General features: G+C 41.2%; 1 protein-coding gene across 5 annotated transcripts in view; it reads right to left on the bottom strand.

Moving 5' to 3' along the window:
* Window positions 1–27783, bottom strand: part of TPST1 (tyrosylprotein sulfotransferase 1) — a 194574-nt gene that overhangs the window by 151093 nt on the left and 15698 nt on the right. For all 5 annotated transcript variants that reach the window (XR_009214910.1, XM_058444300.1, XM_032757331.2 and 2 more), the window contains exon 2: window positions 4736–5681. Coding sequence is in view for 4 of the 5 variants with exons in the window: in XM_058444300.1 (XP_058300283.1) it covers window positions 4736–5580 (845 nt within the window). In the remaining variant the exon portion in view is untranslated. The remainder of the gene's footprint in view (window positions 1–4735; window positions 5682–27783) is intronic.

The raw sequence follows: 27783 nt of genomic DNA, 5'->3' as shown, positions 1-27783 counted from the left end.
AGCTAGTAGAGCTCAGGTGATCCTAATTTGCCTGCTGTTAATTTTCCATGCTATTAATGCTCATAATCTTTGTGAATATAGTCTGTCATTCTCTTCACTTACTCAAAATATTCTTGTTATCCTTAAATTTCAGAAGAATTTCAAGTGGCTATTGAGTTATCTTTCTGTTAATCCCATAAGATATAAGAATTTTAAGTTTCCAAACTGACAAAGATTCTTTGGGTGACCAAACTTCAGTCAGGCTCCTGAACCTTCTCCTAGGACCATCTGTGCACTTCTTTATAAAATCCAGTTTTAGCAAAGAACCCTGCCTAAGGCAGTTTAGCAAGAACCTCCTAAGCCGGGCGCGGTGGCTCAAGCCTGTAATCCCAGCACTTTGGGAGGCTGAGGCGGGCGGATCACGAGGTCAGGAGATCGAGACCATCCTGGCTAACACGGTGAAACCCCGTCTCTACTAAAAACACAAAAAATTAGCCGGGCGTGTTGGCGGGCGCCTGTATTCCCAGCTACTCGGGAGGCTGAGGCAGGAGAATGGCGTGAACCCAGGAGGTGGAGGTTGCGGTGAGCCGAGATCGCGCCACCGCACTCCAGCCTGGGGGACAGAGAAAGACTCCGTCTCAAAAAAAAAAAAAAAAAGAACCTCCTACCCTTGATATCTAATCACTCTCAGGATCTGATTGGGTTTCTCATCATCCACCAACCCCCAGGTGATATCTGATCACCCTGGCCTGTCTTCAGTGAGAAGAATCCTATCAGGTAAATTTAGCCAGAATGCCCCGACCCCTGATGTTTCCTCGTAGTAATTTTCCATCCACTGATCCTCACCTTGCTCCCTGTCTACAAATTCCCACTTGCCCATGCTTATTCAGAGTTAAGTCCAATCTCTATTCCCCACTGCAAGACCTGACTGCAGTGGTCCCTGTACCTCCTGCAGTGGTGCTAAATAAACACTGCCTCATGCCTTAGCAAGTATCACTGAATAATTTTTTCTTTAACAAAACTAAATTTCACTTTGGATATTAAAAAGAAAGTGTTATAAATTTAATAAATTACTAATTATACTTCCTCAAAAATGTCTCCATTTCCAAAAACCTTTTTGCATTACTTTCACTCATTTATTCAGTCTTTCTCTGCTTTTGATCTGATTTAGAGGTTTTTTTTTGTCTGCTTTACTTATTAGAAGCTGTAGGGTGTCAGTTTTCATGTTCTTATTTGTTCTCTTGTACTTATCAATACTATTATCTTTTTCAGTCTAATTTATTTGTGTTTAATAGTTGCTATACTCTCTTTCTGCCCTACGTGTAGATAAGAACTCGTCTCTGAATTGTAGTTGTGATTCCTGTACTTGTTGTCTAAGCGTCACTGTTACATTAATCTGCTTTTCTGGTTTTGCTCTTTTGACCTAGCAAACTTGATTTTTATTTGTTCCAGGTAATTTCATGGTATAATGAGTTTAACAACAGAAGTAACTGTACGCTCTTGTAACTTCCCAAAAGCTCCCTGATGGAGACAACTAAAATTCCACAAAAAATTCCACAAACCATGAGAATAGGGCAACGTAAATAGCCTCAAACTTTACTTCTACTTTCTTTTCATGATACTTGAGCAGGAGCCTCTGACTTTTCTGTAACTGGAACTGCCCAGAGACGCAAGAGATGCCACCCTGACTGTAAATAACTGGAAATTTCTAAGCAAAGTAAAGGTTAACTCTCACAGTTAACAAGATAAGAGGCAGAACTGTGAAGGTCTCCTGATATCTCTATTTTCAACAACTTCTACAAGTGTCCCTAGGCCATCTGGTGACATCTTCAAACCTTCAAGGCTGCCTAAATATTTAAGTATTGTAATACTAAGTAACACTAAACTAAGTATTAAAATATTTATTTTAAACAATTTTGGGCCAGGTGCGGTGGCTCACGCCTGTAATCCCAGCACTTTGGGAGGCCGAGGCGGGCGGATCACGAGGTCAGGAGATCGAGACCATCCTGGCTAACATGGCGAAACCCCGTCTCTACTAAAAATAAAAATTAAAAAATTAGCTGGGCGTGGTGGGGGGCACCTGTAGTCCCAGCTACTGGGGAGGCTGAGGCAGGAGAATGGCATGAACCTGGGAGGCGGAGCTTGCAGTGAGCCAGGATCGTGCCACTGCACTCCAGCCTGGGCGACAGAGTGAGACTCTGTCTCAAAACAAACAAACAAACAAACAAAAAAACATTTTCCCAGAATAAAAATGTTTAAATAAAAAGAAAAGCACACAGGATGACTGACTCTGGGCAATAAATTCTTTATTATAATGAACATGGGATATTTACAACTTGGCACTATGTAATAATTTTGTGTGTTTCTGCCTTATTCCCCAATAAGCAGTTTTTGAGAGTAGGGATTCAATCTTAAAAAAAGAAGTATGGCTGGCCAAGCATAGTGGATCACACCTGTAACCCCAGTACCCTGGGAGGCTGAGGTACATGGATTGCCTGAACTCAGGAGTTTGAGACCAGTCTGGCCAACATGAGGCTCTACCAAAAATACAAAAAAAAAAAAAAAAATTAGCTAGGCATGGTGATGCGTGCCTGTAATCCCAGCTACTCGGGAGGCTGAGATGGGAGGATCACTTGAGCCTCGGAGATGGAGGTTGCAGTGAGCAGAGATCATGCCACTGCACTCCAGCCTGGATGACACAGAGAGACTCCATCTCAAAAAAAAAAACAGAAGGAAATATGGTCTAGTTTAGACTCACCTCAACCAAAGCAGCTCTTGTTTTATATTGGAATTCTGGGTAAGATTTTCTTTCAAAAAGGGGTTCAAATATTATTTTGCTTTTAAGTTTTAAAAAACAATTGTAGCCTACCAGAAAAGACTAAAATACCAAGTGTTGGTAAAGATGTGAGGCAACTAGAACATGTTCATCTACAGTACAGCCATACATGAATGATAGAGACACTTTGGAAAACTGTTAGAAAGTATCTGTTAAACACACACACACACACACACAAACACACACACAAACACACACACACACACACACCCCCCTTGTCATCCAGCAATTCTGTTCATTGGTATATACCTAAAAGAAATGAATGCTATATCCACCAAAAGTAATGTACAAGAACGTTCTTAGCAACTTTTATCCAAAATAGCCCCAAACTAGAAAGACCCCAAATGCAAAAATCTTGGAATAAGCATTGGTAGGTTCTACACATGATTGTGACATGTTAATTTTTGACAAAACATAGAGCCTTACAGGGCCTCCATTCCACATACTGAAATGCTAAGTAAGGTCTCTTTACTTTCTAAAATTCATTAATTCATAATATAATTTCTATGAATTTTCTTGGCCTTTATGTTTACCTTAAACATAGCAAGTATATACACAAAATGTTCTCTTCCTGATTAGCACCAAAATTTAACTTAAGCATATCTCTTTAATCCCTACTGAAGAGGCTGGTGGTCTAATGGCCTCCTTTCATATTAGCAGATGTAGATGGCATCAGTGCCGGGCCAACATACAAGCACAAAGACTGAAATACCTAATACAGGTGATTAAAAATCAATTATAGTCTATTATCTGGAAATAATAATAAACTGCAATCAGAGTAGCCAGAGCTGAAATTTTCTTTGAATCAATAAAAACAACCTAGAGCCACTACAATGATGGTATGTCATAACTTATAATCAATAATTGAAAGCTTGGTATAGGCAGGCAGCTGTTCCTTTGAGATTATCTACATAAGAAATCTATTTACTATACAAGTTCTATATGGGAAAAAAAAAATTAAGGAGATACTCCTTGGTGAAAGTAAGAAGGGCACACAAGGAAAGTATACTGCTTTTTCTTTTTTACAGGTGTTATATATTACTTTGATAAATGAAAAAAATAAAATAAAATTTAGTTATAGACAACTCTTTTTCATGAAGAGATGCTACCTGAATTTAATAGTAGTTTCCATTTTTATATCTTCATTCCAGGTATATAAGTCATCAAGACAGGTTAGAGGGTATACTAGTTGTCACTTCATAAGAAAAGAAGCAAAATGCTAAAAATCATCATTTGAGAAGTTTTGAATCCAAGGAACTTCTTGTATGGATTAGGCTTCCAAATTTTGGACATTCTCTAGCCTTTTGTAAAAAATAAGAGAGGTTATATCTCAAATTCTGGCCTTGCCATCTAAATCTGAACAAATTGTTTTAATCTTACTGTGACTCAGTCTTCTTGTCCATAAAATGAAGAGATCAGGTTAGACGAAGCTTTTTTCTCTACCACTAAAAATTTCAAAATGCTTATAATTCACTATGTGCTCATTAACATGATATCTGCACTTCCTGATTTTAACCTTAATCCACACAAAAGCCAACTATCCTCATTAACAACAATATCTAGAAATTAGAAATCAGAAGCCACTGAAACTGAATGATGGACATTAAGGTCTGAGACCTTGAAGAAGGCTTTTCACTGCCTGTAAGGTGGGTTTGTATCCATCAAACAAATAAAGAGGGCCACAATATATAAATGAAAAAATGAAGTATAAATAAGTGAACATCTGTAATAAACTAGTGGAGAATTAATAAAAAAAGAAACCTCATCAATGAAGCTGTATCTGTTCCAGAAAAGGTCTTCAGTTTCTATATATACACACAGGTACATACACAGATATATACATAAAACACATACATACATATGTATAGATCATTATTAGCTAAATATAGAGTCAAAATAAAAAACGTATCTTCTACTCACTTTGACAGAGACACTCCCCCAGCTTTCCCAATCATCTCTTCATGGTGCAATACTGAGTGGTTCCATGGAATCTGGAGGAACTTTAAGAGTGTTCTCATCCACCGTTCAGGATGTAAGACAAGTTGTTCATAGTGAACCAACATGCACTTTTTATAACCAACCTCCATACACTGGTTATACATGGTCTCTATAGCACGATTCCACTTGGTCAAACAGTCCCTATAGCTGTTCAGGTCAAATCCAGCTATAGTAACTTTTCGAGAAATCATCGAATGTACTGATGCCCGGCCATCTCGGACCATCAGGAGAAATTTGGCATTGGGGAATAACCTAGCAAGGTAACTTAAAGATTTCAGGGCAAAAGGATCTTTATTACATAAATAAGAGGCTGGCTCCCCATGCTTAACGATAATTTCTAGTAAGAAGGCTTGCATGGCAGAATCCAGCACTTCATCAGTAACACCAGCCTCATCCAGGCGGATCTTCTCTTTACTTGACCGTGACCACATCTGCTTCAGGGCCAGGATTCGGGGAATGACCCTGGTTTCCTCTCCACAGCGAATGTCAGGATGTGCGTCCAGCATGGCCCTCATGAGTGTGGTTCCACTCCGAGGCACACCTCCAATAAATATTAAAGGCATATCTTTGTGATAGGCAAAGGTTTTGTTGGCTTTGAGATCCAGGCCAGTTCTCACAGTGGTCCTTGTGCTCTCCAATTTGATTGGCTGGCTACGTTCCTCTATCCGGTGATGGCATTCCATGGCATGCTGGCCCAAGTAAAACACAGTCACAGAACTAATCACCAGACATGCCAATAGTAAGTTCTGCTTCAGCTTTCCAACCATCTTGATGTGGTTATCTTGTTATTAAACAGATATTTTCCTCAAAGTGATTTTCGGAAAATGTTCAGGCCATGGAGAGTCTACTTCAGAAAGATAACCAACATCTAGCAGAGAAAGGAAAAGGTTATTTATCATTACATTGAGATTGCTTACAAATCAGTCACCAGTTATCACCACTGTATTTTAGGTAGAAAGAAGCTGAAACAGTCTTGGATTCTTTGATAATCTTTTTTTGTTTGTGTGTTTGTTTTTTTTGGTTTTTTTTTTTTTTTTTGAGACGGAGTCTCGCTCTGTCACCCAGGCTGGAGTGCAGTGGCGCAATCTCGGCTCACTGCAAGCTCCGCCTCCCGGGTTCACGCCATTCTCCTGTCTCAGCCTCTCCGAGCAGCTGGGACTACAGGCGCCCGCCACCACGCCCGGCTAATTTTTTGTATTTTTAGTAGAGACGGGGTTTCACTGTGTTGGCCAGGATGGTCTCGATCTCCTGACCTCATGATCCACCCGCCTCGGCCTCCCAAAGTGCTGGGATTACAAGCGTGAGCCACCGTGCCTGGCCTCTTTGATATTCTTAAAACAAATTTGAGGCCGGGCGCGGTGGCTCACGCCTGTAATCCCAGGACTTTGGGAGGCCGAGGCGGGCGGATCATGAGGTCAGGAGATCGAGACCATCCTGGCCAACACAGTGAAACCCCGTCTCTACAAAAAAAAAAAAAAAAAAAATACAAAAAAAAATTAGCTGGTCGTGGTGGCAGGTGCCTGTAGTCCCAGCTACTCAGGAGGCTGAGGCAGGAGAATGGCGTGAATCCGGGAGGCAGAGCTTGCAGTGAGCCGAGATCGTGCCACTGCACTCCAGCCTAGGCAACAAAGCAAGACTCTGTCTCATAAAAAAAAAAAAAAAAAAAAAGTAAAATTTGTTTTACTCAGTATATACAGTATATACAAATTTGAGTAAAAATAAATCAATGTTTATAATCAGAAAGAGCTTTTGTTAATGCAGTAATTTTGAAGCTATGTACCTGGTAAAGAATGGAAAATAAATAAAACTATTTATATCAGTGAGTCAACCAAATATTTAATAAGCCCAAGAACGTCTGGAGTCCAACCCAAGGCTGATCTCTGCTATTCAGACTTATTTCATCTCCAAGCCGTCATTATCTCCACATTCAAACAATGAGAAATTACAGAAGAAATATGAAACAATTTCCAAATCTTTAACAGAGATTCAGTTTATCATACCACGATTTATTTAGGTACTACAGGCCGGATACTCAGGCTCGACTGAGGACCAACTTTGAAAAGGAAAACAGTATAGTAACCTCTGCTCTTGGAAAACAAAGTCTTTTGACAGACAGATATGTAAACAACAACAATAAAATGTGATGAGTGCCTCTGTGGAAATACGCAAAGGGACAACGGGAGCATAATGAAAAGGAGCATGTAATTGACCTGAGGAAGCTGTAAAAGTTTTACAGAAAGTAGGAAGGAAGGACCAGGTGCAGCAGCTTACGCCTGTAATCACAGCTCTTTGGGAGACCGAGATGGGAGGATCATTTGAGCTCAGGAGTTCGAGACCAGCCCAGGCAACATACTGAGACCCTGTCTCTTTAAAAAAGAACAGAAAAGAGAGAGGGAGGGAGGGATATTCTAAACCAAAGGAACTTGTGTGCAAAAGCACAATGGCAAGACAGAACACAGCATAATTAGGTGACAGGAAGAAGTTTAGGAGAGCTAGTGTATAGGCTGCAAAGAAAATTGTATGTATAAGTATCTGTGATCTAATCCTCAGAAGGACAGGTAAGATCTGGACACAGCAAGCACTCTATGCTGCAGGTACACTATGACCAAAGACATAGATGTGCAAAAGCAAAAGCATGTATATGAAACAGCTGGAGCTGCTTGTTTAGCTAGAGCAAGGTATACAGTGGGAAACAGACAGCAACCAGACTACATCTACACCAAAATAATTTACCCTGAATCCTCAGAAGGCAAGTGTGACAGTTAATTTTATGTGTCAACTTGGCTAGACTTTGGTGCCCAGTTTTTGGTCAAAAACCAATCTAGATATGGCTGTGAAGGTATATTTTAGATGTGATTAACATTTAAATCAACAGATTTCTAGTAAAGTGGGTTACCCTCCATAATATAGGAAGGCCTCATCTAACAGGTAAAGGCTTTAAGAGCAAAGACTGAGGTTTCCTGGAAAAGAACTACAACATAGAAACCCTGCCTGTGTGTCCAGCCTGCTACCCAGCAGAATCTGGAGTTAAGACTGTGGCAGGCCACGTCTCACTAATGCAGGCCTCCATAACAACTGTTTCAGTACTGAGTGGTTAAGTTACATATTAAAAGCTGAAAAAAAAAAAAAGTCAGTGCTGTTATACAAAGGCTGGAATGTAACAAAAGCGCACCAAGAGTTTTGCCTAGGCCTTTCCTGGGCCTTAAAGCGTGACAAAATAACGAAGGAATTCTTAACAGGAACCATTTAGGATTAAACAAGTTTTATTAGGGGTCTGAAGAAACTCCCCAGGCCTCCACAAACAAGTTTACTGGAAGTCTGAAGGAACTCCTCAAATCTCCGTGATTTAGCAGGACACAAGATAAGGGTAATCACCCCAGAACCTAGACCCATTTAGATTAAGTAAACTTACTGAGGCTCCAGAAGAAGGGCTTCAGGACTCAGACTTTAGTTACAGATTAAAAGAAATTAATCACTTACATCTTTAGATGAATGCACACTTACATGCAGACATATAGGTTAGAAGGTACATAAGCTCAGAAAAACTTTGTAATTTTAAGTTGGTCTGGTGATAATTTCCAGGCCTCCCTGTAACAGTTACAGAAATAAAAACTCTCTTCCTCCCCAGTTCATCTGCATCTCGTTATTGGGCCACAAGAAATAGCAACCCGACCCTCAGTTTGGTCCGGCAACAAGACTGCAACATCAACTCATCTCTGCCCAACTGCCCTATGAATTTCAGACTTGAAAGCCCCACAATCGCGTAAGTGAATTCCTTAAGATCAATCTCTTTCTCTCCCTACCCTCGGCCCCTCCCCATATACAGAGTGGGCATGCGTGTTATCCACCACTCTAAATTCAGTGAGATCCCTTCCGACACACTAGCAAAGCAACCAGTCCTAATGGTTTGCCTTGCCCTGACTACTGGTTGTTTTTCTGTAAAACCCTAACACAGGGGTTTGGTTTTGTTTTTCTGGAGAACCCTAAGGATACAGTAAATATACCTGGGGAAATGACTAACTACACTAAAAAATACATTCTGAGAGGGAAGACTTCCAGCTACAGCCTAGTGAGAAGGTAGTTAATTCCTCTCCCCAAAAACCAATGATAAAGCTGGGTGAAATGGGCAAAACAACCCTTTCAGTGCTCTGGAAATCCACCAGAAGAATACAACAACCTGAGAAGCATTTATGCTTGAAAAACTGCTAAAAGGTGGGTAAGAACAATCAGAGTCTGTGTAAGGTTACTCCCACCTCATCTACCCATTCAGTAGGTACAGAGGTTCTGCAAGGCAGAGCAGGGCAAGGCAAACCATTAGGACTGACAGCTTTGCTGCTGGAGTGGAAGGGAGTTCACTGAGTTTGGAGTGGGGAAGAACACACAGGACCACCTGCACTGTCAGAGTAAGTGATGGAGCAGGTGGGAAGTGAGTGAGAGGGTGAACAGCTCTAGAAGGCGGAGGTTGCAGTCCGGGTGGGGCACATTTGTTGGCCAACCCAGAAGTGGCATGCAGGTACAGAGGAGACATGAAAGGACTGGGTGGAAAGTAAAAGACGGCAGATCCAAAAACAGCCTAAACTTTGTATGTGCTCCCTACCCACAGAGATCTACTGGCAGAGGACGAACGCCTTACTGGCTCAAGATGTCTGAGGCAACCACTGTCCAAGCACTGGGTGACCACTGATCACTAAGCTATGCAGACAGGAAGGCAACTCCTAGAAAGCCATGCTTAAAAATGAAAACAATTATAAAGTGTGTGCATGCTTTTTTTTAAAAAAAAGCTGTATTGAAGTGTAATTTATATATAGTATGTGAACTTCTAAAATCTGAGACAGGTATCAGTTAATTTAGAAAGTTTATTTTGCCAAGGTTGGGGAACACGCCTGTGAAACAGCCTCAGGAAGTCCTGATGACATGTGCCCAAGGTGGTTGAGATACAGCTTGGTTTTATACATTTTAGGGAGACATGAGACATCAATCAATATATGTAAGAAGTACATTGGTTCCATTTGGAAAGGTGGGACAGCTCAAAGCAAAGGCAGTATATATACTTTAAGTATATATACTTCATTAAAGTTGTTTAGATATAAACAATCCTAAAAGTGTGTGTGTGTATATATATATATATATATATATATATATATATATATGAGAGTAACATCAGCATACATTTAAATAACAAGGCAAATTTATAGAGATAGCAGAGTGAAAAAGCAGGGATTTAAGTGCAAGCTTACATGAAGGAACTTTTTGCAGTGACTGAACCGTTCTAAAACTGAACTGTTGTCATAGTTGTACAACCCTATAAAATCTACTAAAAAATTATTGAATTACACCCTCATACTTGTGAAAGGAAAATAAACCTTGGGGCCCCAAATCACTAAGCTAAAGGGAAAAGTCAAGCTGTGAACTGATATGGCAAACCTGCCTCCCATTCTATTCAAAGTCATCCCTCTGCTCACTAGTATTCATTCTATTCAAATTCTGCTCTTCTATTGAAAGTCATCCCTCTGCTCACTGTCAAAGTATTTTTCTAGTAATGAATTCCTTTTTTAAAAAAAAAGCTGTATTGAAGTGTAATTTATATATATAGTATGTGAACCTCCAAAATCTGAGACAGGTATCAGTCTCAGTCAGACAGATAGATGCATATATGATTGCTTCCTTTGGAAAGGCTAATCAGAAACTCAAAAGAATGCAACTGTGCATCTCTCACCTATCAGTGACCTGGAAGCCCCTTCCCCACTTCAAGTCTTCCTGCCTTTGCTTCGAGCTGTCCCACCTTTCCAAACAGAACCAACGTACTTCTTACATATATTGATTGATGTCTCATGTCTCCCTAAAATGTATAAAACCAAGTTGTATCTCAACCACCTTGGGCACATGTCATCAGGACTTCCTGAGGCTGTTTCACAGGCGTGTTCCCCAACCTTAGCAAAATAAACTTTCTAAATTAACTGATACCTGTCTCAGATTTTGGAAGTTCACATACTATATATATAAATTACACTTCAATACAGCTTTTTTTAAAAAAAGGAATTCATTACTAGAGAAATACTTTGACAGTCTCAGTAGAATACAACAACTAAGAACTGGTTCTTATTTATTCATGTTTATAATCTTTTAATCACTCATTCAATGTATGTTTGAGCACATAGTTTTGTGCCAGGCACTATATAAAGCTTCAACAAAGAATCACAAAGACTAGGTTGAGATTAAAATATCAGCTTAATAAGAAAAAACTGCAAAAAAAAGTATTAAGATAATTGGTGGCAATATAGCATTAAAATGTCTATGCAGGAGAATAGCGTGAACCTGGGAAGCGGAGCTTGCAGTGAGCCGAGTTCACGCCACTGCACTCCAGTCTGGGCGACAGAGCAAGACTCCGTCTCAAAAAAAAAAAAAAAAAAGTCTATGCAGAACATTGTATCCATTATGTTAAAAGACACACTTGGCCGGGCACGTTGGCTCATGCCTGTAATCCCAGCACTTTGGGAGGCCGAGGCGGGCGGATCACGAGGTCAGGAGATCGAGACTATCCTGGCTAACACGGTGAAACCCCGTCTCTACGAAAAATACAAAAAAAAATTAGCCGGGCAAGGTGGCGGGCGCCTGTAGTCCCAGCTACTCAGGTGGCTGAGGCAGGAGAATGGCGTGAACCCTGGGGGGCGGAGTCTGCAGTGAGCCGAAATCGCGCCATTGCACTCCAGCCTGGGCGACAGCGAGACTCTGTCTCAAAAAAAAAAAAAAAAAAAAAAAAAGACACACTTAAGATGATATCCTAATATTCAATTCAAAAGGAGCCAGGTAGAAAGAAAAGGAAACAACGGCAAGAAAAGAGAATAATGTAGAAAACAGAGAAGAGTCAATCCTATTATACAATAACCTTTTGGTTAAAGAAAGTAAAACCATATTACAGATTCAAAGAAAGAAAGCTTCCGGCTGGGCGCGGAGGCTCACACCTGTAATCCTAGCACTTTGGGAGGCCAAGGTGGGCAGATCATGAGGTCAGGAGATCGAGACCATCCTTGCAAAGGTGAAACCCCATCTCTACTAAATATACAAAAAATTAGCCAGGCGTGTTGGCGGGCACCTGTAGTCCCAGCTACTCGGGAGGCTGAGGCAGGAGAATGGCATGAACCCAGAAGGTGGAGCTTCCAGTGAGCTGAGATCCTGCCACTGCACTCTGACCTGGGCGACAGAGCGACACTCCACCTCCAAAAACAAACAAAAACAAACAAACAAACAAAAACTTCCCTGAATGTAAACAGACACTATAGATGTAAGGGTCTATACATCTATAGAGCAAAACAAATGATAATAGACCCAATCTGGACACATCTTGGCAATTCCAAGCACGAAAAATTCTGCAGGCTTCCAAACAGAAAAAACGAAAAACCCAAAGGACCAATAACAAGCTGACATTTGATGGCACTACAACATTAAATGCTTGTCCTGTGGTTTCCGTGTGTGTGTGTGTGTGTGTGTGTGTGTGTGTGTGTGTAGCCATGCTTTTCTTTATTTTTCAAGCTTGCTCTAAAGAACTTGTATGTTGCTTTTCTAACTGGGAAAAGATAAAGCAATATTTTAAAAATAAAAAGAACAGTCTTTCTTTTAAAATGGCATTTAGGCTAAGACCTGAAGAATGAGTAGGAATTAGTGAAGAGAAGAGCATTCCAAGAAAAAGTACGTAGATATGCAAAAGCCATGTAACAGGAAGGCGTTTTAACGCATTCAAGAAGCAGGAAGTAGGCCAGGCATGGTGGCTCACGCTTGTGATCCCAGAACTTTGGGAGGCCAAGGCGGATGGATCACCTGAGGTCAAGAGTTTGAGACCAGCCTGACCAAAACAGTGAAACCCTGTCTCTACTAAAAATACAAAAATTAGCCGGCCGTGGTGGCACATGCCTGTAATCCCAGCTACTCAGGAGGCTGAGGCAGGAGAATTGTTTGAATCTGGAAGACGGAGGTTGCAGTGAGCCAAGATCACGCCACTGCACTCCATCCTGGGTGAGAGAGAGACATTCTTGTCTCAGAGAAAAAAAAAGAAGCAGGAAGTAGGCCAATGAAGCTGCAAGGCAGTGACCAAGAGGGAAAGTGGGTGAAAGGTCAAACTGGGCAGAGGTCAGATCATAAATCTTGTGGGTCAAGTTAAAGATATGAATTTTATGACAGACGTAGTCAGGTATCACTGATTTGAATATTTCAAGCATGGAGTTACTTTCTCCAATTTATGTTTATAAAATCTCATTCTAGCCAAAACAATCTTAAAAAAGAACAAAGTTGGAGGACGCCCACTTCCCAATTTCAAAACTAAATGCTACAATCGTAAGACAATGTAGTACTGGCATAAAAATGGACACATAGATGAATAGAACAGAATTATCCAGAAATACAATGTTTATGGGAAACTGATTTTTGACAAGGGTGCCAAGACAATTCAGTGAGGAAATAAGAGTCTTCTCAGCAAATGGTGCTCAGGCAACTGGATATCCACATGCAAAAGAATGAAGTTGGATACCTACCATATGCCGTTCTCAAAAATCAATTCAAAATGAATCAGATCTAAATGTATGAGCTAAAACCATAAAACTCTTAGAACAAAACAAAGGTGTAAATCTTCATGGCCTTGGGTTAAGTAGTGGTTTCCTAGACACAACACCAAAAGTACAAACATCACCACCAAAAATGGATAAACTGGACTCCATCCAAATTAAAAATTTTTGTGCTTCAAAGGACACCACCAAGAAAGTAAAAGACAAACCAAAAAATGGGAGAAAATATCTGCAAATTATATGCCTGAGAAGGGATTTGTGTCCAGAACACATAAAGAACTATTACAATTCAACAATAAAAAGATAAATAACAATTTTAAAATGGGCAAAGAATCAGAATACATATTTCCCCAAAGAATATATGCAAATGGTCAATAAGCACAAGAAAAGATGCTTCACATCATCAGTCTAGGAAAATACAAATCAAAATCACAATGAGATACCACTTGACACCCACTAGATGACAACATGGGCAGTAACAAATGTTGATAAAATGTGGTTAAATTAGAACCCTCATACAGTGCTGAAGGGATTGTAAAATGGTGCAACCACTTTAGAAAACACATTGACAGTTTTCCTCAAAAGGCTAAACACAGAGTTACTGCTGATGTGGGAGATGAGCCCAGGAGTGTGAAACAAGCATAGGCAACACAGTATGAGGCCTCATCTCTACAAAAAATAATTTAAAAATTACCCAGGCATGGGCTGGGCACAGTGGCTCACACCTGTAATCCCAGCACTTTGGGAGGCCGAGGCAGGTGGATCACAAGGTCAGGAGATCGAGACCATCCTGGCTAACACAGTGAAACTCCGTCTCTACTAAAAATACAAAAAATTAGCCGGGCATGGTGGTGGGTGCCTGTAGTCCCAGCTACTCGGGAGGCTGAGGCAGGAGAATGGCGTGAATCTGGGAAGTGGAGCTAGCAGTGAGTTGAGATCATGCCACTGCACTCCAGCCTGGGTGACAGAGTGAGACTCTGTTAAAAAAAAAAAAAAAAAGAAGCCAGTCTCAAAATTATTCCTTTCATAAAACATCCTCAAAAAGACAAAACTATAGATCAGTGGATGCCAGGGGACTGTGTGACTATAAAGAGATATAACTGGGATGATGGAACTATTCTGTATTGTAACTGTTACATGACTCAGTATATGTATCAGAAGTCACAGAACTGTGCATAAAAGATTCTATTTTATTATTTAGTAATTTCAAAAACGTTTTTTTTTAATCACAAGAGATTTGAGGGGAAACATGGGGGAAGGAGGAAGACAGATGGCAGGAGAGGACCAAGAACAGGAGTTTGTGATCCTCAATTTTCCAATTAATGTTTGTGATTGAACAGATAATAGATTCAGTGTGATAGAAATACATGAAGCAGGCCGGGCGCGGTGGCTCACGCTTATAATCCCAGCACTTTGGGAGGCCGAGGCGGGCAGATCACGAGGTCAGGAGATCGAGACCACGGTGAAACCCCATCTCTACTAAAAATACAAAAAATTAGCCGGGCGTGGTGGCGGGCGCCTGTAGTCCCAGCTACTCGGAGAGGCTGAGGCAGGAGAATGGCGTGAACCCGGGAGGCGGAGCTTGCAGTGAGCCGAGATGGCGCCACTGCACTCCAGCCTGAGCGACAGAGCGAGACTCCGTCTCAAAAAAAAAAAAAAAAAAGAAATACATGAAGCAAATAATTTATAGCAGAGAAATGATCCTAGAAAAAGTCTTGTATTTTCCATCTTATGAACACTTAAATAAAAATTGATTTAAAATCTGGCGGCCGGGCGCGGTGGCTCACGCTTGTAATCCCAGCACTTTGGGAGGCCGAGGCGGGTGGATCCCGAGGTCAGGAGATCGAGACCACGGTGAAACCCCGTCTCTACTAAAAATACAAAAAATTAGCCGGGCGTGGTGGCGGGCGCCTGTAGTCCCAGCTACTCGGAGAGGCTGAGGCAGGAGAATGGCGTGAACTCGGGAGGCAGAGCTTGCAGTGAGCCGAGATTGCGCCACTGCACTCCAGCCTGAGTGACAGAGCGAGACTCCGTCTCAAAAAAAAAAATAAATAAATAAATAAATAAATAAAAAATAAAATCTGAACAAAGCAAACCAAACTCACTCAGTGAACCAAAGAGAAGTGTTCTTATGGATCAAATAAGTTTATGGATCCAATATGGTTGATTTCATTTCAACCATTTATACAGACAGTTATACAGGAATGATTCTTCTAGTATATGCCATTTATTTAGGGGGTTACATATATGATACATGAGGGAAGATAACTACTCTGAAATGGCAAAGCTTTTTGATAAAATTTTGTACTATTTTAAATTACACTTAACTTGCCAACTTCTGATACATGTCAGAATGCAACAGGTAATAAATGATTCAACTTCTTTCAAAAATTACCTTAGTTAATTTGCTGAAAGAGAGCAAGAAAATAAAATTTCCTTAGCAACAATTTGATTGTAGGAAAACAAGGTAACTACCTTTGAAAGTAGAGATACAAAATATTCACCAATCAAAAGTTAACATGAAAGCTTTCTACATTACTAAAGCAGCAACCAGTAGTTTCTGATACCCTCTAATGATTTCCCATTCAAATACTCCCAGTATTGAAAACTAATTTTGAAAAATAAAAAAGAAACCTCAAATTCCCGGCAAAATACATACAAAAACTAAACCTGGAAATAAACTTGTAATGCATTTCCTTGTCCAAAAACATACTTGTAGATCATTTTAATGGCTGCATAGTACTCTACTGAAAGGATTTACCAGCATTTATTTGGCTGATTCTCCATTATTATTTGCATGTTTTTAGATCTTCATTACTGTGATATATTACTGTGATAACTATTCTTGTATTTACAAACATCTTTACACACGATTGTTTTCTTAAACTAAATTTTAGAAGAGGAATTGTTAGGTAAGGGAGGGTGAAGTGTGCTTGATTTTAAAGGATTTAATAAATATTTGATTCATCTCTTTCTCATACCCAACATCCAAATCCAACAAAAAAAAAAAATTCTCTTGGCTCTACTTTCAAAATACAGTCAGAATCAGACTACTTCTCAACACATCCACTACCACTGCCAGCATCCTGCACCAGGATTACTGACAGGTATCCTTACTTCTACTGCTGCCCATTAGAGTCTATTCTCAACTCAGCATCCAGAGGGGTCCTTGTTTTTATAAAACAAAAGGACTGGGGAAGCTGAGGTGGGAGGATTGCTGATATCCAGGAGGTCGATGCCGCAGTGAGCCATGATCACACCACTGCCCTCCAGTCTGGGCAACAGAGCCACACCCCAGCTCTAAAAACTAACTTAATTAATTAATTAAACAAAAAGATTGTGCCATTCCTCTGCTCAAAGCCTGGTATTTTTTTTCCAAATGGTCACTTAAAGGCTTATTTTGGGCTGGGTGCAGTGGCTCACCCCTGTAATCGCAGCACTTTGGGAGGCCGAGGCGGGTGGATCACAAGGTCAGGAGTTCAAGACCAGCCTGGCCAAGATGGTGAAACCCCACCTCTACTAAAAATACAAAAATTAGCCAAGCGTGGTGGTGGGCGCCTGTAATCCCAGCTACTCGGGAGGCTGAGGCAGAAAATTGCTTGAACCCAGGAGGCGGAGGTTGCAGTGAGTTGAGACTGCACCACTGCACTCCAGCTTGGGCGACAGAGTGAGACTCCATCTCAAAAAAAAAAAAAAAAAGGCTTATTTTAAGGCATCCAACACCAAACTGTTAAATTTCTCTGCCTGTTTTTCCACTGCTTCTGTCAGGAAATCCCTATAGGCATCCAAAAAGTAGCACTAATTGATGATAATAGCTTATCATCCCAAAACAGTAGTTTGTTGTTCAAAGTAATTGAGAAGGCACCCCTCACCTTCAGAGGTTTCATAAGGACTCAAATGAAGGCAACTCCCTCTTTACTAAGGGATAATTTAGGGCAAAGAATACCTTGCCATATATTCAAGCATACTTGTTAGGTGTCAACTGACACAAATTTGAGTGATTTTCTTCAAGTTTTAATTTCTGCTGTATTTTAAATTAAACATTAAAAGGCATTAGCTAAATGCATATTAATTAATAGGGGGACAGTATGTTCCATAGCCCTTCGAGATATCTGAACACAAGTAAATGATCAAAGGCCTTGTAAGGGATACCAAAAAGGGAAAACAAAGGGATTTTGGCTTCTCCAAAAACATTCTCATTATTTTTCATTAAGCTTGTGAAGCCTAATTTTCTCTCTTTGGATGTTTTTTAACTTGCAGGATCAGTCCTAAGAGGGGTCTTTAGATCATCTACGTATAATGCTCTCATTTTAAAGCTGTACAAACTGAGGCCCAAGCAGCACATTCTGCTCGTGACTTCTCTAAATCTTACCTGTTCTTCAAAGGTCACTATTCGTCGAATCACATATATTTTACTTAGTCCAAAAGATGTTGAATGCCTGAAGCCCAGAGATTTCCCTATGTCCCGTCCTCTACCAGAGCATACTTAGCAGAGCACGAGCTCACAGTGTATACTGAGCCTACAAAAAAACAGGTACCTGGCGGGGCACAGTGGCTCACACCTGTACTCCCAGCACTTTGGGAGGCTGAGGCGGGTGGATCACGAGGTCAGGAGATCGAGACCATCCTGACTAACACGGTGAGACCCCGTCTCTACTAAAAAATACAAAAAATTAGCCAGGCATGGTGGTGGGTGCCTGTAGTCCCAGCTACTCGGGAGGCTAAGGCAGGAGAATGGCGTGAACCTGGGAGGCGGAGCTTGCAGTGAGCCGAGATCACACCACTGCACTCCCACCTGGGCGACACAGCAAGACTCCTTCTCAAAAAACCAAAAAACAACAAAAAAAAACCAGGTACCTAAGCAAACTGGGAAGTACCTTTTTCTAGATAAGAGACTATAGTGTTTGAGGCTCCACTCACACCTTCATACTAATTCTTCTCAAATTCTAAAAAAGGTAGACCTTCGATTTAAGAAGTACAGTAAAAGCTGGCCTGATCGTTACCCTTATATACTAAAACACTGTGTGCATGTGTGTTTACACACATGTGTGTGCATGCCTGCACACACACAAACATGGCCTCTATCCGTTACTTTATTTCTTTTTATTTATTTATTTATTGAGACTGAGTCTCTCTCTGTCACCCAGGCTGGAGTGCGATGGCACAATCTTGGCTCACTGCAACCTCCGCTTTCTGGGTTCAAGTGATTCTCCTGCCTCAGCCTCCCCAGTAGCTGGGATTACAGGCATGTGCCGCCACGCCCAGCTGATTTTTGTATTTTTAGTAGAGATGAGGTTTCACCATGTTGCCCAGGCTGGCCTTGAACTCCTGATCTCAGGTGATCCACCCGCCTCAGCCTCCCAAAGCGCTGGGATTACAGGCGTGAGCCACTGTGCCTGGCCCTCTTTCCATTACTTTTAAACTCCACTTTGCTGTATTTTCTGACAAACAGATCAATATTTTCTCAACTAGGACATTTACAGAGCTAAGGCTGATCTAAAAAGAATACCAGAATGGGCCGGGCACAGTGGTTCACGCCTGTAATCCCAGCACTTTGGGAGGCCAAAGCGGGCGGATCAAATGAGGTCAGGAGTTCAAGACCAGCCTGGCCAACATGGCCAAACCCCATCTCTACTAAAAATACAAAATTAGCCAGGCGTGGTGGCGCGTGCCTGTAATCCCAGCTACTCAGGAGGCTGAGGCTTGAGAATCGCTTGAACCCAGGAGGTGGAGGTTGCGGTGAGCCAAGATCATGCCATTGCACTCTGGCCTGGGCAACAAGAACAAGAGTGAAACTCTGTCTCAAAAAAAAAAAAAAAAAAAAAAAAAAGAATACCAGAATGTTCAGGCTCAGTTTTATCTCCAGGGGAAAGAAAAAGCACTGAAACACTGCAATAAACGTATCTGAGGAATCACTATTAATAGAACTGCTCTTTCCCAGCAGGCCAAATGAAATAGACTCCTAGAAATAATGCCTTAGAAAAGAGAGTGCTGACATTACATTTCTATACTTACATATTTGCAAATTTTATAAAGTAAGATTGCTAACCAAAAACAGAATCAGTCAACAAAAGTAGAGATACACAGGTCAGTAGCCAGCAAGGCCATGCCCAACACCCAGTGCACACACACAGGCCCAGGTACACACACTCAAGAGCACATTCACCACACCCTGCTGTTATAATCAGGAACATGGCTATATTCTAGGTCCAAAGAGATGCTGGGGACATGTCCTAGCAAAAGATAAATTACAGGAATGTAACAACGCCCCTAAAAACTGTCTTTCCTTTGTTAATCACTAGTTCCTTGCCTCTCATGCCTATTCATGATGCCAACCAACGTGGCAAACAGTAACAGCCAATACCACTGTGCCTGCTGACTAAAGTCCAGTCTGTATCTGGTTTCTCCATTTACTTCTAGCCTGTTAGCAAAAGGAAAAATAATTTTATCACATGCTTGAACTTGCCAATGAATAAATGCACAGAGACTGATTTTGAATGACAGCTTTGCCATGCAGTAGAAACTTCAAATCTGACCTAAATGAAACCATTGTTGCAAGATCCATTCTTATGTCAGTTCATGGTCAGAGCACCAACATGGGAACACCTTTTCCTAGCTGCACGTTAGGGGCTGGCACCAGACTCACTAACGAGTAGCAAATGGCAAGAAGAATATGGTATACACAGCTGACAATCTTTGAAAGTCAGCTGACACTCACTACTTAAAGGAGCAGTGAACTTCAAAAAAACCCATACCAAGAACTGGACCTAATGCCTAGAACACAAATGGAGACACGAGCACAGGTTAAACTAAAGCATAACATCTGTAAAGGTTCAAGTTAAATGAAATGATGTCTCGGCTTTGCTTCAGAAATATCTGAGAGCAGGAATGTGTGGAGGGTATATATGAAATTAGACTGCTATGAGCTCATTGTTGAAGCTGGGTGACGGGTACTTGAGGGCTCAATATAGCTGTCTCTATTTTGGATATGTTTGAAATTTTTCATAATAAAGAGTTAAAATGAAACAAAACAAAATAAAAAATTGAAGTTACCAAGTTCCAAACTTCTCAGACCTATAAATCAGGAAGTCATTGCTGGCTAAACTATTTATCTTCTAGATTCGTCAAGCTCATGTTTATAATCTGTTTAGACTACGCATGATGAGGAACAAAGAAAGCAAATTTCTTCAAATTGTATATTCGTATTCGGTAACTCAAGTTTATGCCATTTTTCTACCAACCCTGTAACTTTTTTTTTTTTTTTGAGACAGGGCCTTACTCTGTCACCCAGGCTGGAGTGCAATGGCACATAGCTCACTGCAGCCTCCAACTCCTGGGCTCAAGTGATCCTCCCACCTCAGCCTCCTAAGTAGCTGGGACTGCAAGGGCATGCAAACCATCCCTGGCTAATTTTTTGTTTCTTTCTTTCTTTCTTTTTTGTAGAGACAAGGCCTCCTTATGATGCCCAGGCTGGTCTCGAACCCCTGGCCTCAAGTAATCCTCCCACATCAGCCTCCCAAAGTGCTGGAATTACAAACATGAACCACCATACCCAGCCCCTCATAACCTTTAGAATGAAAAGTAACTGAATAGAAAAAGTAGAAGAGAAGATGACACTGAATTAATGTAAAAGAAGCCTGGTGTATTAGAGTCAGAAGACCTGGGCTCTAGTCTGGAATCAGTTTTTTCTTAGTCACATGGCACTAGATAAATCACTAAGCATCAGCTCTGTCATCCATAAAATAGAGATAATGATAATCAAACCCTTCTTCACAAGTAATTAGAATAGAAATTACGAAAGGAAGAAGACAGACTGGAGACAAAATGCAAAGGAAAAAGGGACACCTGCAAGTTCTCTTTCACAGCACTGCTGGGGCAATCACATGGAAATATGTGAAGGGGCTTTTAAAGAACAGGGGCCCGGGCACCCTTCCTTCACTGTCTGCTGCTCATCTTCCACCTTTACCTTCACCTCGCAGCACTCCTCCCATGCAGCCTGACCCCCTGAGAACCATTCCCCATTGACATCAGGCCCCTCCACACCCAGCCTCTGCTCATGGTGCCGCCTCCAGTACCATGCCACTTTCTCTCTTTTACACGTATCTCCTCAGTCAGCCTGTCCCTGACTGCCTTTTTCCATCTTTCCTGCACAAAAATCAATTGTTCCCTCTTCTGTAACCTCAAAGCACACATACCACTGTATTGTGGTTAGTTTACCTCACTAGAGTATTTAAGTTCCTTTAAATCACAAATTAAAACCCATTCATCATTTAATATGCAGCAGATACATGAACACCAGATAAAATACAAAGCAAGGAAATTTTTTTCTTTTTTTTCGAGACGGAGTCTCACTCTGTGGCCCAGGCTGGAGTGCAGTGGCACGATCTCAGCTCACTGCAAGCTCCACCTCCCGGGTTCACGCCATTCTCCTGCCTCAGCCTCCCGAGTAGCTGGGACTACAGGAGCCCACCACCATGCCCAGCTAATTCTTTTTTTGTATTTTTTAGTAGAGACAGGGTTTCACTGTGTTAGCCAGGATGGTCTCCATCTCCTGACTTTGTGATCCACCCGCCTCGGTCTCCCAAAGTGCTGGCATTACAGGCGTGAGCCATCACACTTGGCCTAAGCAAGGAATTTACAGACGAATAGGTAACTAGTGAAACCTTTCTTAAATCTCCTTAAAATACCTATAAAGTCATCTGATATAAAGCAAATAGTCAACAAATAAACATCAAAAATGAAATAAGGAACTATGAATAAACAGAAAGAGAGTAATCTGGAAGCGATGAAAAAAACTTTGCAATTTCAATCACTGCCTCAAAAAGATATTCTGCAATCAACAGAGTAATTATAAAATTCATAGCACAGAGGAAAAACAGTTTTTCCAAGTCTTTGGAAAGAGTCTTACAGATATTAACTGTTAGAATACTAACAGTAATCAATGACACTAAAGAGAAAAGCCCAGATTTTAAAAAGTCAACTCTGTATTCAAACTTATGTTTCAAAAGCAACATCACAAAGCAGTGACCAAAGATTAATTTACAGCACTGCATTCCCTTACACTCCTACACTCACCCTGCTTCATCTGCAGCCAGCTTCCACTTACACTGTAATGACTCAAATCGATTTGCAACCAAGACTTCTATCCCAATCTCAGATTTGATCATTTAAAGGCTAAGGGACAATTCTATCTGGATGTTCACCAGCATGTTACACTCAACGAACTCTAAATGGAACCTACCTTCCCTAGTAAATCTCTTCTACTCTTCCCTTTCCTCCATTGGTCAATGAACCACTTTCTCTCTGATTCTCAAGCTTAAAACCAGGGAACCTTTATGTAGTTTCTCCCTTAACCTCTCCATGCGTAACTGGTAAAGTCCTGTCAATTCTTCCTCCTTCATCTCCCTTTACTTGATTTCCCTCAATTTTTTCCCTGCTGATAATTAGGAAAAAAAAATCAGTTTAATCCTCACCCTCTTCCTTTCTCATATGAACTCCACAGCCTCCTAAATGGTCTGAGTTCTGACTTCTTTCCATCAGTTGAATCACTAACTTGTCTCAGGAATTATCTTTTTTTTTTTTTTTAAAGACAGAGTCTCACTCTGTTGCCCAGGCTGGAGTGCAGTGGCACAATCTTGGCTCACTGCAACCTCCACCTCCTGGGTTCAAGCAATTCTCCTGCCTCAGCCTCCCAAGTAGCTGGGATTACAGGTGTGTGCCACCACACCCAGCTAATTTTTGCATTTTTAGTAGAGATGAGGTTTCACCATGTTGTCCAGTCTGGTGTCAAACTCCTGACCTCAGGTGATCTACCCATCTTGGCCTCCCAAAACATCGGGATTACAGGTTTGAGCCATCGCTCCCAGCCAGGAACGATCTTTCTAAAATGCAAATATGCTTATGATGTTCCCTTGCTTAAAACTCTTCCACAACTTTCTCCAGGCGCGGTGGCTCACGCTTGTAATCCCAGCACTTTGGGAGGCCGAGGCAGGCGAATCACGAGGTCAGGAGATCGAGACCATGGTGAAACCTCGTCTCTACTAAAAATACAAAAAAAAAATTAGCCGGGAGTGGTGGCGGGCACCTGTAGTCCCAGCTACTCAGAGAGGCTGAGGCAGGAGAATGGCGTGAACTCAGGAGGCGGAGCTTGCAGTGAGCCGAGATCGCGCCACTGCACTCCAGCCTGGGCAACAGAGCAAGACTCCGTCTCAAAAAAACAAAACAAAACAAAAAACTCTCCCACAACTTTCTACTTTTTAAAAAAAAATAAAAAAGTCCTCACCATAACGTTAGTACAAGGCCCTTCCTGACCCAGCCCTTGTCTGCTCCCCAGCCTGTTTCACCACCCACCAACCCACCACCCCCACACACTCACCCAGTGCCACTGTCATCTACCTGAAGCATCCCTTCCTTGTTTGAGCCTCCGCATGCACTGCAGCTTTTGCATGTCTCTCTGCCTGATGACTCTCATTCATCCTTCAACATTCCACTTTAATGCCATCTTTCCTGCGTAGCTTTCCTGACAGCTGACACATATGACACAGGTGTCCTTCCTAGTGCCCTTGTATTTACCCTATATCACGTCTCACACTACATGGTTACTTTGTCTGTTTTTCCAGTAGGCTGTGAGCTCCTTGAAACTAGAACCTTTTGAATGAATTAATGAATTTTAGATTGCCAATAAGGTAATCATGGCTGTAATTAGATTCTATAAGTGTAATTAGTTGTGAGTTCTTGGGACATACTGACTATATCTTATCTTTTTCAGTTTCTCCACAGTATATAACAATATGCTACAAGCATATTGAGCACTTGATAAATGTGCATTGACTGATCCTGCTAAAACTTTCTCAATAAAAGCCCAGACAGCTAATGCTTTCCTAGGATTAGAACATTAGTTTTTTCTTCTGGTTCTAGTGTTATAATATGGTTTGACTGCATTTAAAAAAACTAAAAATACAGAGTTCACCTCCTTTTTTTTTCCCCTTTGACCCTTGCTCTTCTAATCCACTCCCTTTATTGATCAGTCTATTTCATCTGCCTCTATCATCACTTTGCACTCTCGTTGATGAATGAATCAAAATCTTTTCTGCAATCCCTTACATTGCTGCAACGAATCATAAGGTAAAGGAACATTTCTGTTCTAGAATTTTACACATAAGGAAACTGAGGCCCAGAAGGGATAAAAAACTTCCTTAATATACTGCTACATGGCAAATTATTTGCCAAGCTGGAACCCAGGTCTGACTGTATACCATGGTACGTCCCAGTCATTATTAGGCTTGGCATGAACAAAAAGCCAGGTATGCAACAATTATGATGCAAGTGAAGTAAATTTAAGACCATCTGCTATTATTTATAAGGCTTTCATTAGCATATAGTTTTCAAAAATATACTCAGCTTTTGAACTGTATTTTCTCCAGAACTGTCCTATCATGATCACCTCAGATCTAATTAGAATGACAGAAGAAAACTATAAATCCATGTAGCCATTACGTTTTACTTACAAAAATGAGCAGGATGCATATTTGCACACTTTCTGCAAGTCCCTGAAGATTTCATCTGGGAGAGATTAAGAATGGAGAACTAGATTTGGACTCCAGAAAGAACAGATATATATGGAGGCTAGAAAGTAGTCTGGCAAATAGCTCTACCTTTCCTGTACATTTTCCAGTTTAGTTTTGCTTTAGCCTAGTCACTCTCATATGAAAGTAGGTTTCCCATGTTTGTTGTGGGAAATTATGCCTCAAGCCCAAAATTACTTGGAGCTGGAATTTTGTGATGTTCTCTATGAAAAGCTGGGCATCAAATATTTGATCAGAAACCACTATTATGGCCAGGTGCAGTGGCTCATGCCTGTAATCCCAGCACTCTGGGAGGCTGAAGTGGGTGGATCACTTGAGGTCAGGAGTTCGAGACCAGCCTGGCCAACATGGCGAAACCCTGTCTCTACTAAAAATACAAAAAGAAAAAAAAAAAAAAATTAGCCAGGCATGGTGGTACATGCCTGAAGTCCCAGCTACTCAAGAGGCTGAGGCAAAAGAATTGCTTGAAACAGGGAGGCAGAGGTTGCTGTGAGCTGAGATTGCACCACTGCCCTCCAGCCTAGATGACAGAGCCAGACTCTGTCTCAAAAACAAAACAAAACACTACAATAACAATTTTTTTTTTGAGATGGAGTCTTGCTCTGTCACCCAGGCTGGAGTGCAGTGGCGCAATCTCAGCTCACTGCAAGCTCCACCTCCCGGGTTCATGCTCTTCTCCTGCCTCAGACTCCCAAGTAGCTGGGACTACAGGCGCTCGCCACCACACCCAGCTAATGTTTTTGTATTTTTAGTAGAGATGGGGTTTCACCTGTGTTAGCCAGAATGGTCTCGATATCCTGACCTTGTGATCCACCCGCCTCAGCCTCCCAAAGTACCGGGATTACAGGCGTGAGCCACCGCACCCAGCCCTATAATAGCAATTTCTGTGGGCAAAACTGAACTTTCATTGTCTTCTTATACCTTTCCAATAATTATAAAAACATATCATATGTACAACTATGTACTGTTATTTAATTTTTACAGGGTAGAAAATTCTTACTCATACACTTCAATTAAATGTTACATACATTAAATGAGCATATAAATGAGTATTATTTATCATCTGCCTTCAAAGAACTAGTAGCTTAGCAAGGAGAGAAGACAAGAAACTAACCATATATGCCATGATAAAATAATAAAAAGATCATACAAAAGGCATGAACAAAGACATACGGGCATTTCAAGGAAGGATCACATCCATGGGCTCAGAAAAGCCTACATGAAGAAAATGACATCAGAATGAATCTTAAGGGAGACTGGGTGCGGTGGCTCATGCCTATAATCCCAACACATTGGGAGGCCAAGGCGGGCAGATCACTTGAGGTCAAGGGTTTGAGATCAGCCTGACCAACATGGTGACACCTTATCTCTAATAAAACACAAAAATTATCTGGGCATGGTGGCGGATGCCTGTAATCACAGATACTCAGGAGGCTGAGGCAGGAGAATCGCTTGAATCCGGGAGGCGGAGGTTACAGTGAGCCGAGATCATGCCACTTCACTCCAGCCTGGGTGACAGGGTCAGACTCCATCTCAAAAAAAAGAAAAAGGCCAGGCGCGGTGGCTCACACCTGTAATCCCAGCACTTTGGGAGGCCAAGGCGGGCGGACCACAAGGTCAGGAGATCAAGAACATCCGGGTCAACATGGTGAAACCCCGCCTCTACTAAAAATACAAAAAATTAGCCAGGCGTGGTGGCACACGCCTGTAGTCCCAGCTACTCAGGAGGCTGAGAGAGGAGAATTGCTTGAACCCGGGAGGCGGGGCCGAGATCCCACCAGTGCACTCCAGCCTGGGCAACAGAGCAAGACTCCATCTCAAAAAAACAAACAAACAAATAAATAAATAAATGATGTGTTAGATTCAAAGACCAAACAGGCTGAAAGCAAAACAAAGGGAAAAGATATACCATGCAAACAGCAAACTATACAATGTCAGATACAATGCACTTTAGGACAAAAATTGTTACCAAAAAAGAGACAAAAAAGTACATTTTATAAGAGAGAAAATCCAACAATTCATCAAAAAAATACAACTATAAACATATATGCCAATAACAACAGAGCCCTAAAATACATGAAGCAAAAACTGACAGAATTCAAGTGAGAAATAGACAATTTAACAATAACAGTCGGAGGCCTCACTATCCCACTTTCACTAATGGATAAAGCAACTAGACAAAATATCAGCAAGGAAATAGAAGACTACAATACTACAAATCAACTAGATCTAACAAATATCTATAGAAGCCTCCAAGCAACAATGGCAAAATATATATTGTTCTCAAATGACATGGAGCATTCTCTAGGATAGACCATGTGTTAGGCTTTAGAACAAGTCCCAATATATTTAAACCACTGAAAACATATAAAGTATATTCTCTGACCAAAATGAAATAAAATCAAAAAACAATAACCAAAAAAAGTTTGGGAAATTTACAAATATGTGGAAATGAAATACCACTCTCCTAAATAACCAATGAGCCAAAAAAGAAAACATTAGGAACACTATAAAATACTTCGAGTTGAAAATACAAAACTTGTGGGATGCAGCAAAAGCAGTGCTATGAGGGAATTTATAGCTGTAAACATCTGTATTAAAAAAGATTGCAAATCAACAACCTAACTTTCTTCCTTAAGAAACTAGAAAAAGAGCAAACAGGGCTGGGTGCAATGGCTTACGCCTGTAATCCCAGCACTTTGGGAGGCCGAGGCACGCAGATCACGAGGCAGGAGATTGAGACCATCCTGGCTAACATGGTGAAACCTCGTCTCTACTGAAAATACAAAAATTAGCTGGGCGTGGTGGCAGACACCTGTAATCCCAGCTA

The sequence above is a fragment of the Hylobates moloch genome, unplaced genomic scaffold (genome assembly GCF_009828535.3).
Source record: "Hylobates moloch isolate HMO894 unplaced genomic scaffold, HMol_V3 SCAFFOLD_1, whole genome shotgun sequence".
NCBI lineage: Eukaryota > Metazoa > Chordata > Mammalia > Primates > Hylobatidae > Hylobates > Hylobates moloch.
Note: the sequence above shows the minus strand (reverse complement) of the source record. Positions and strands in the feature narration are given on the sequence as shown.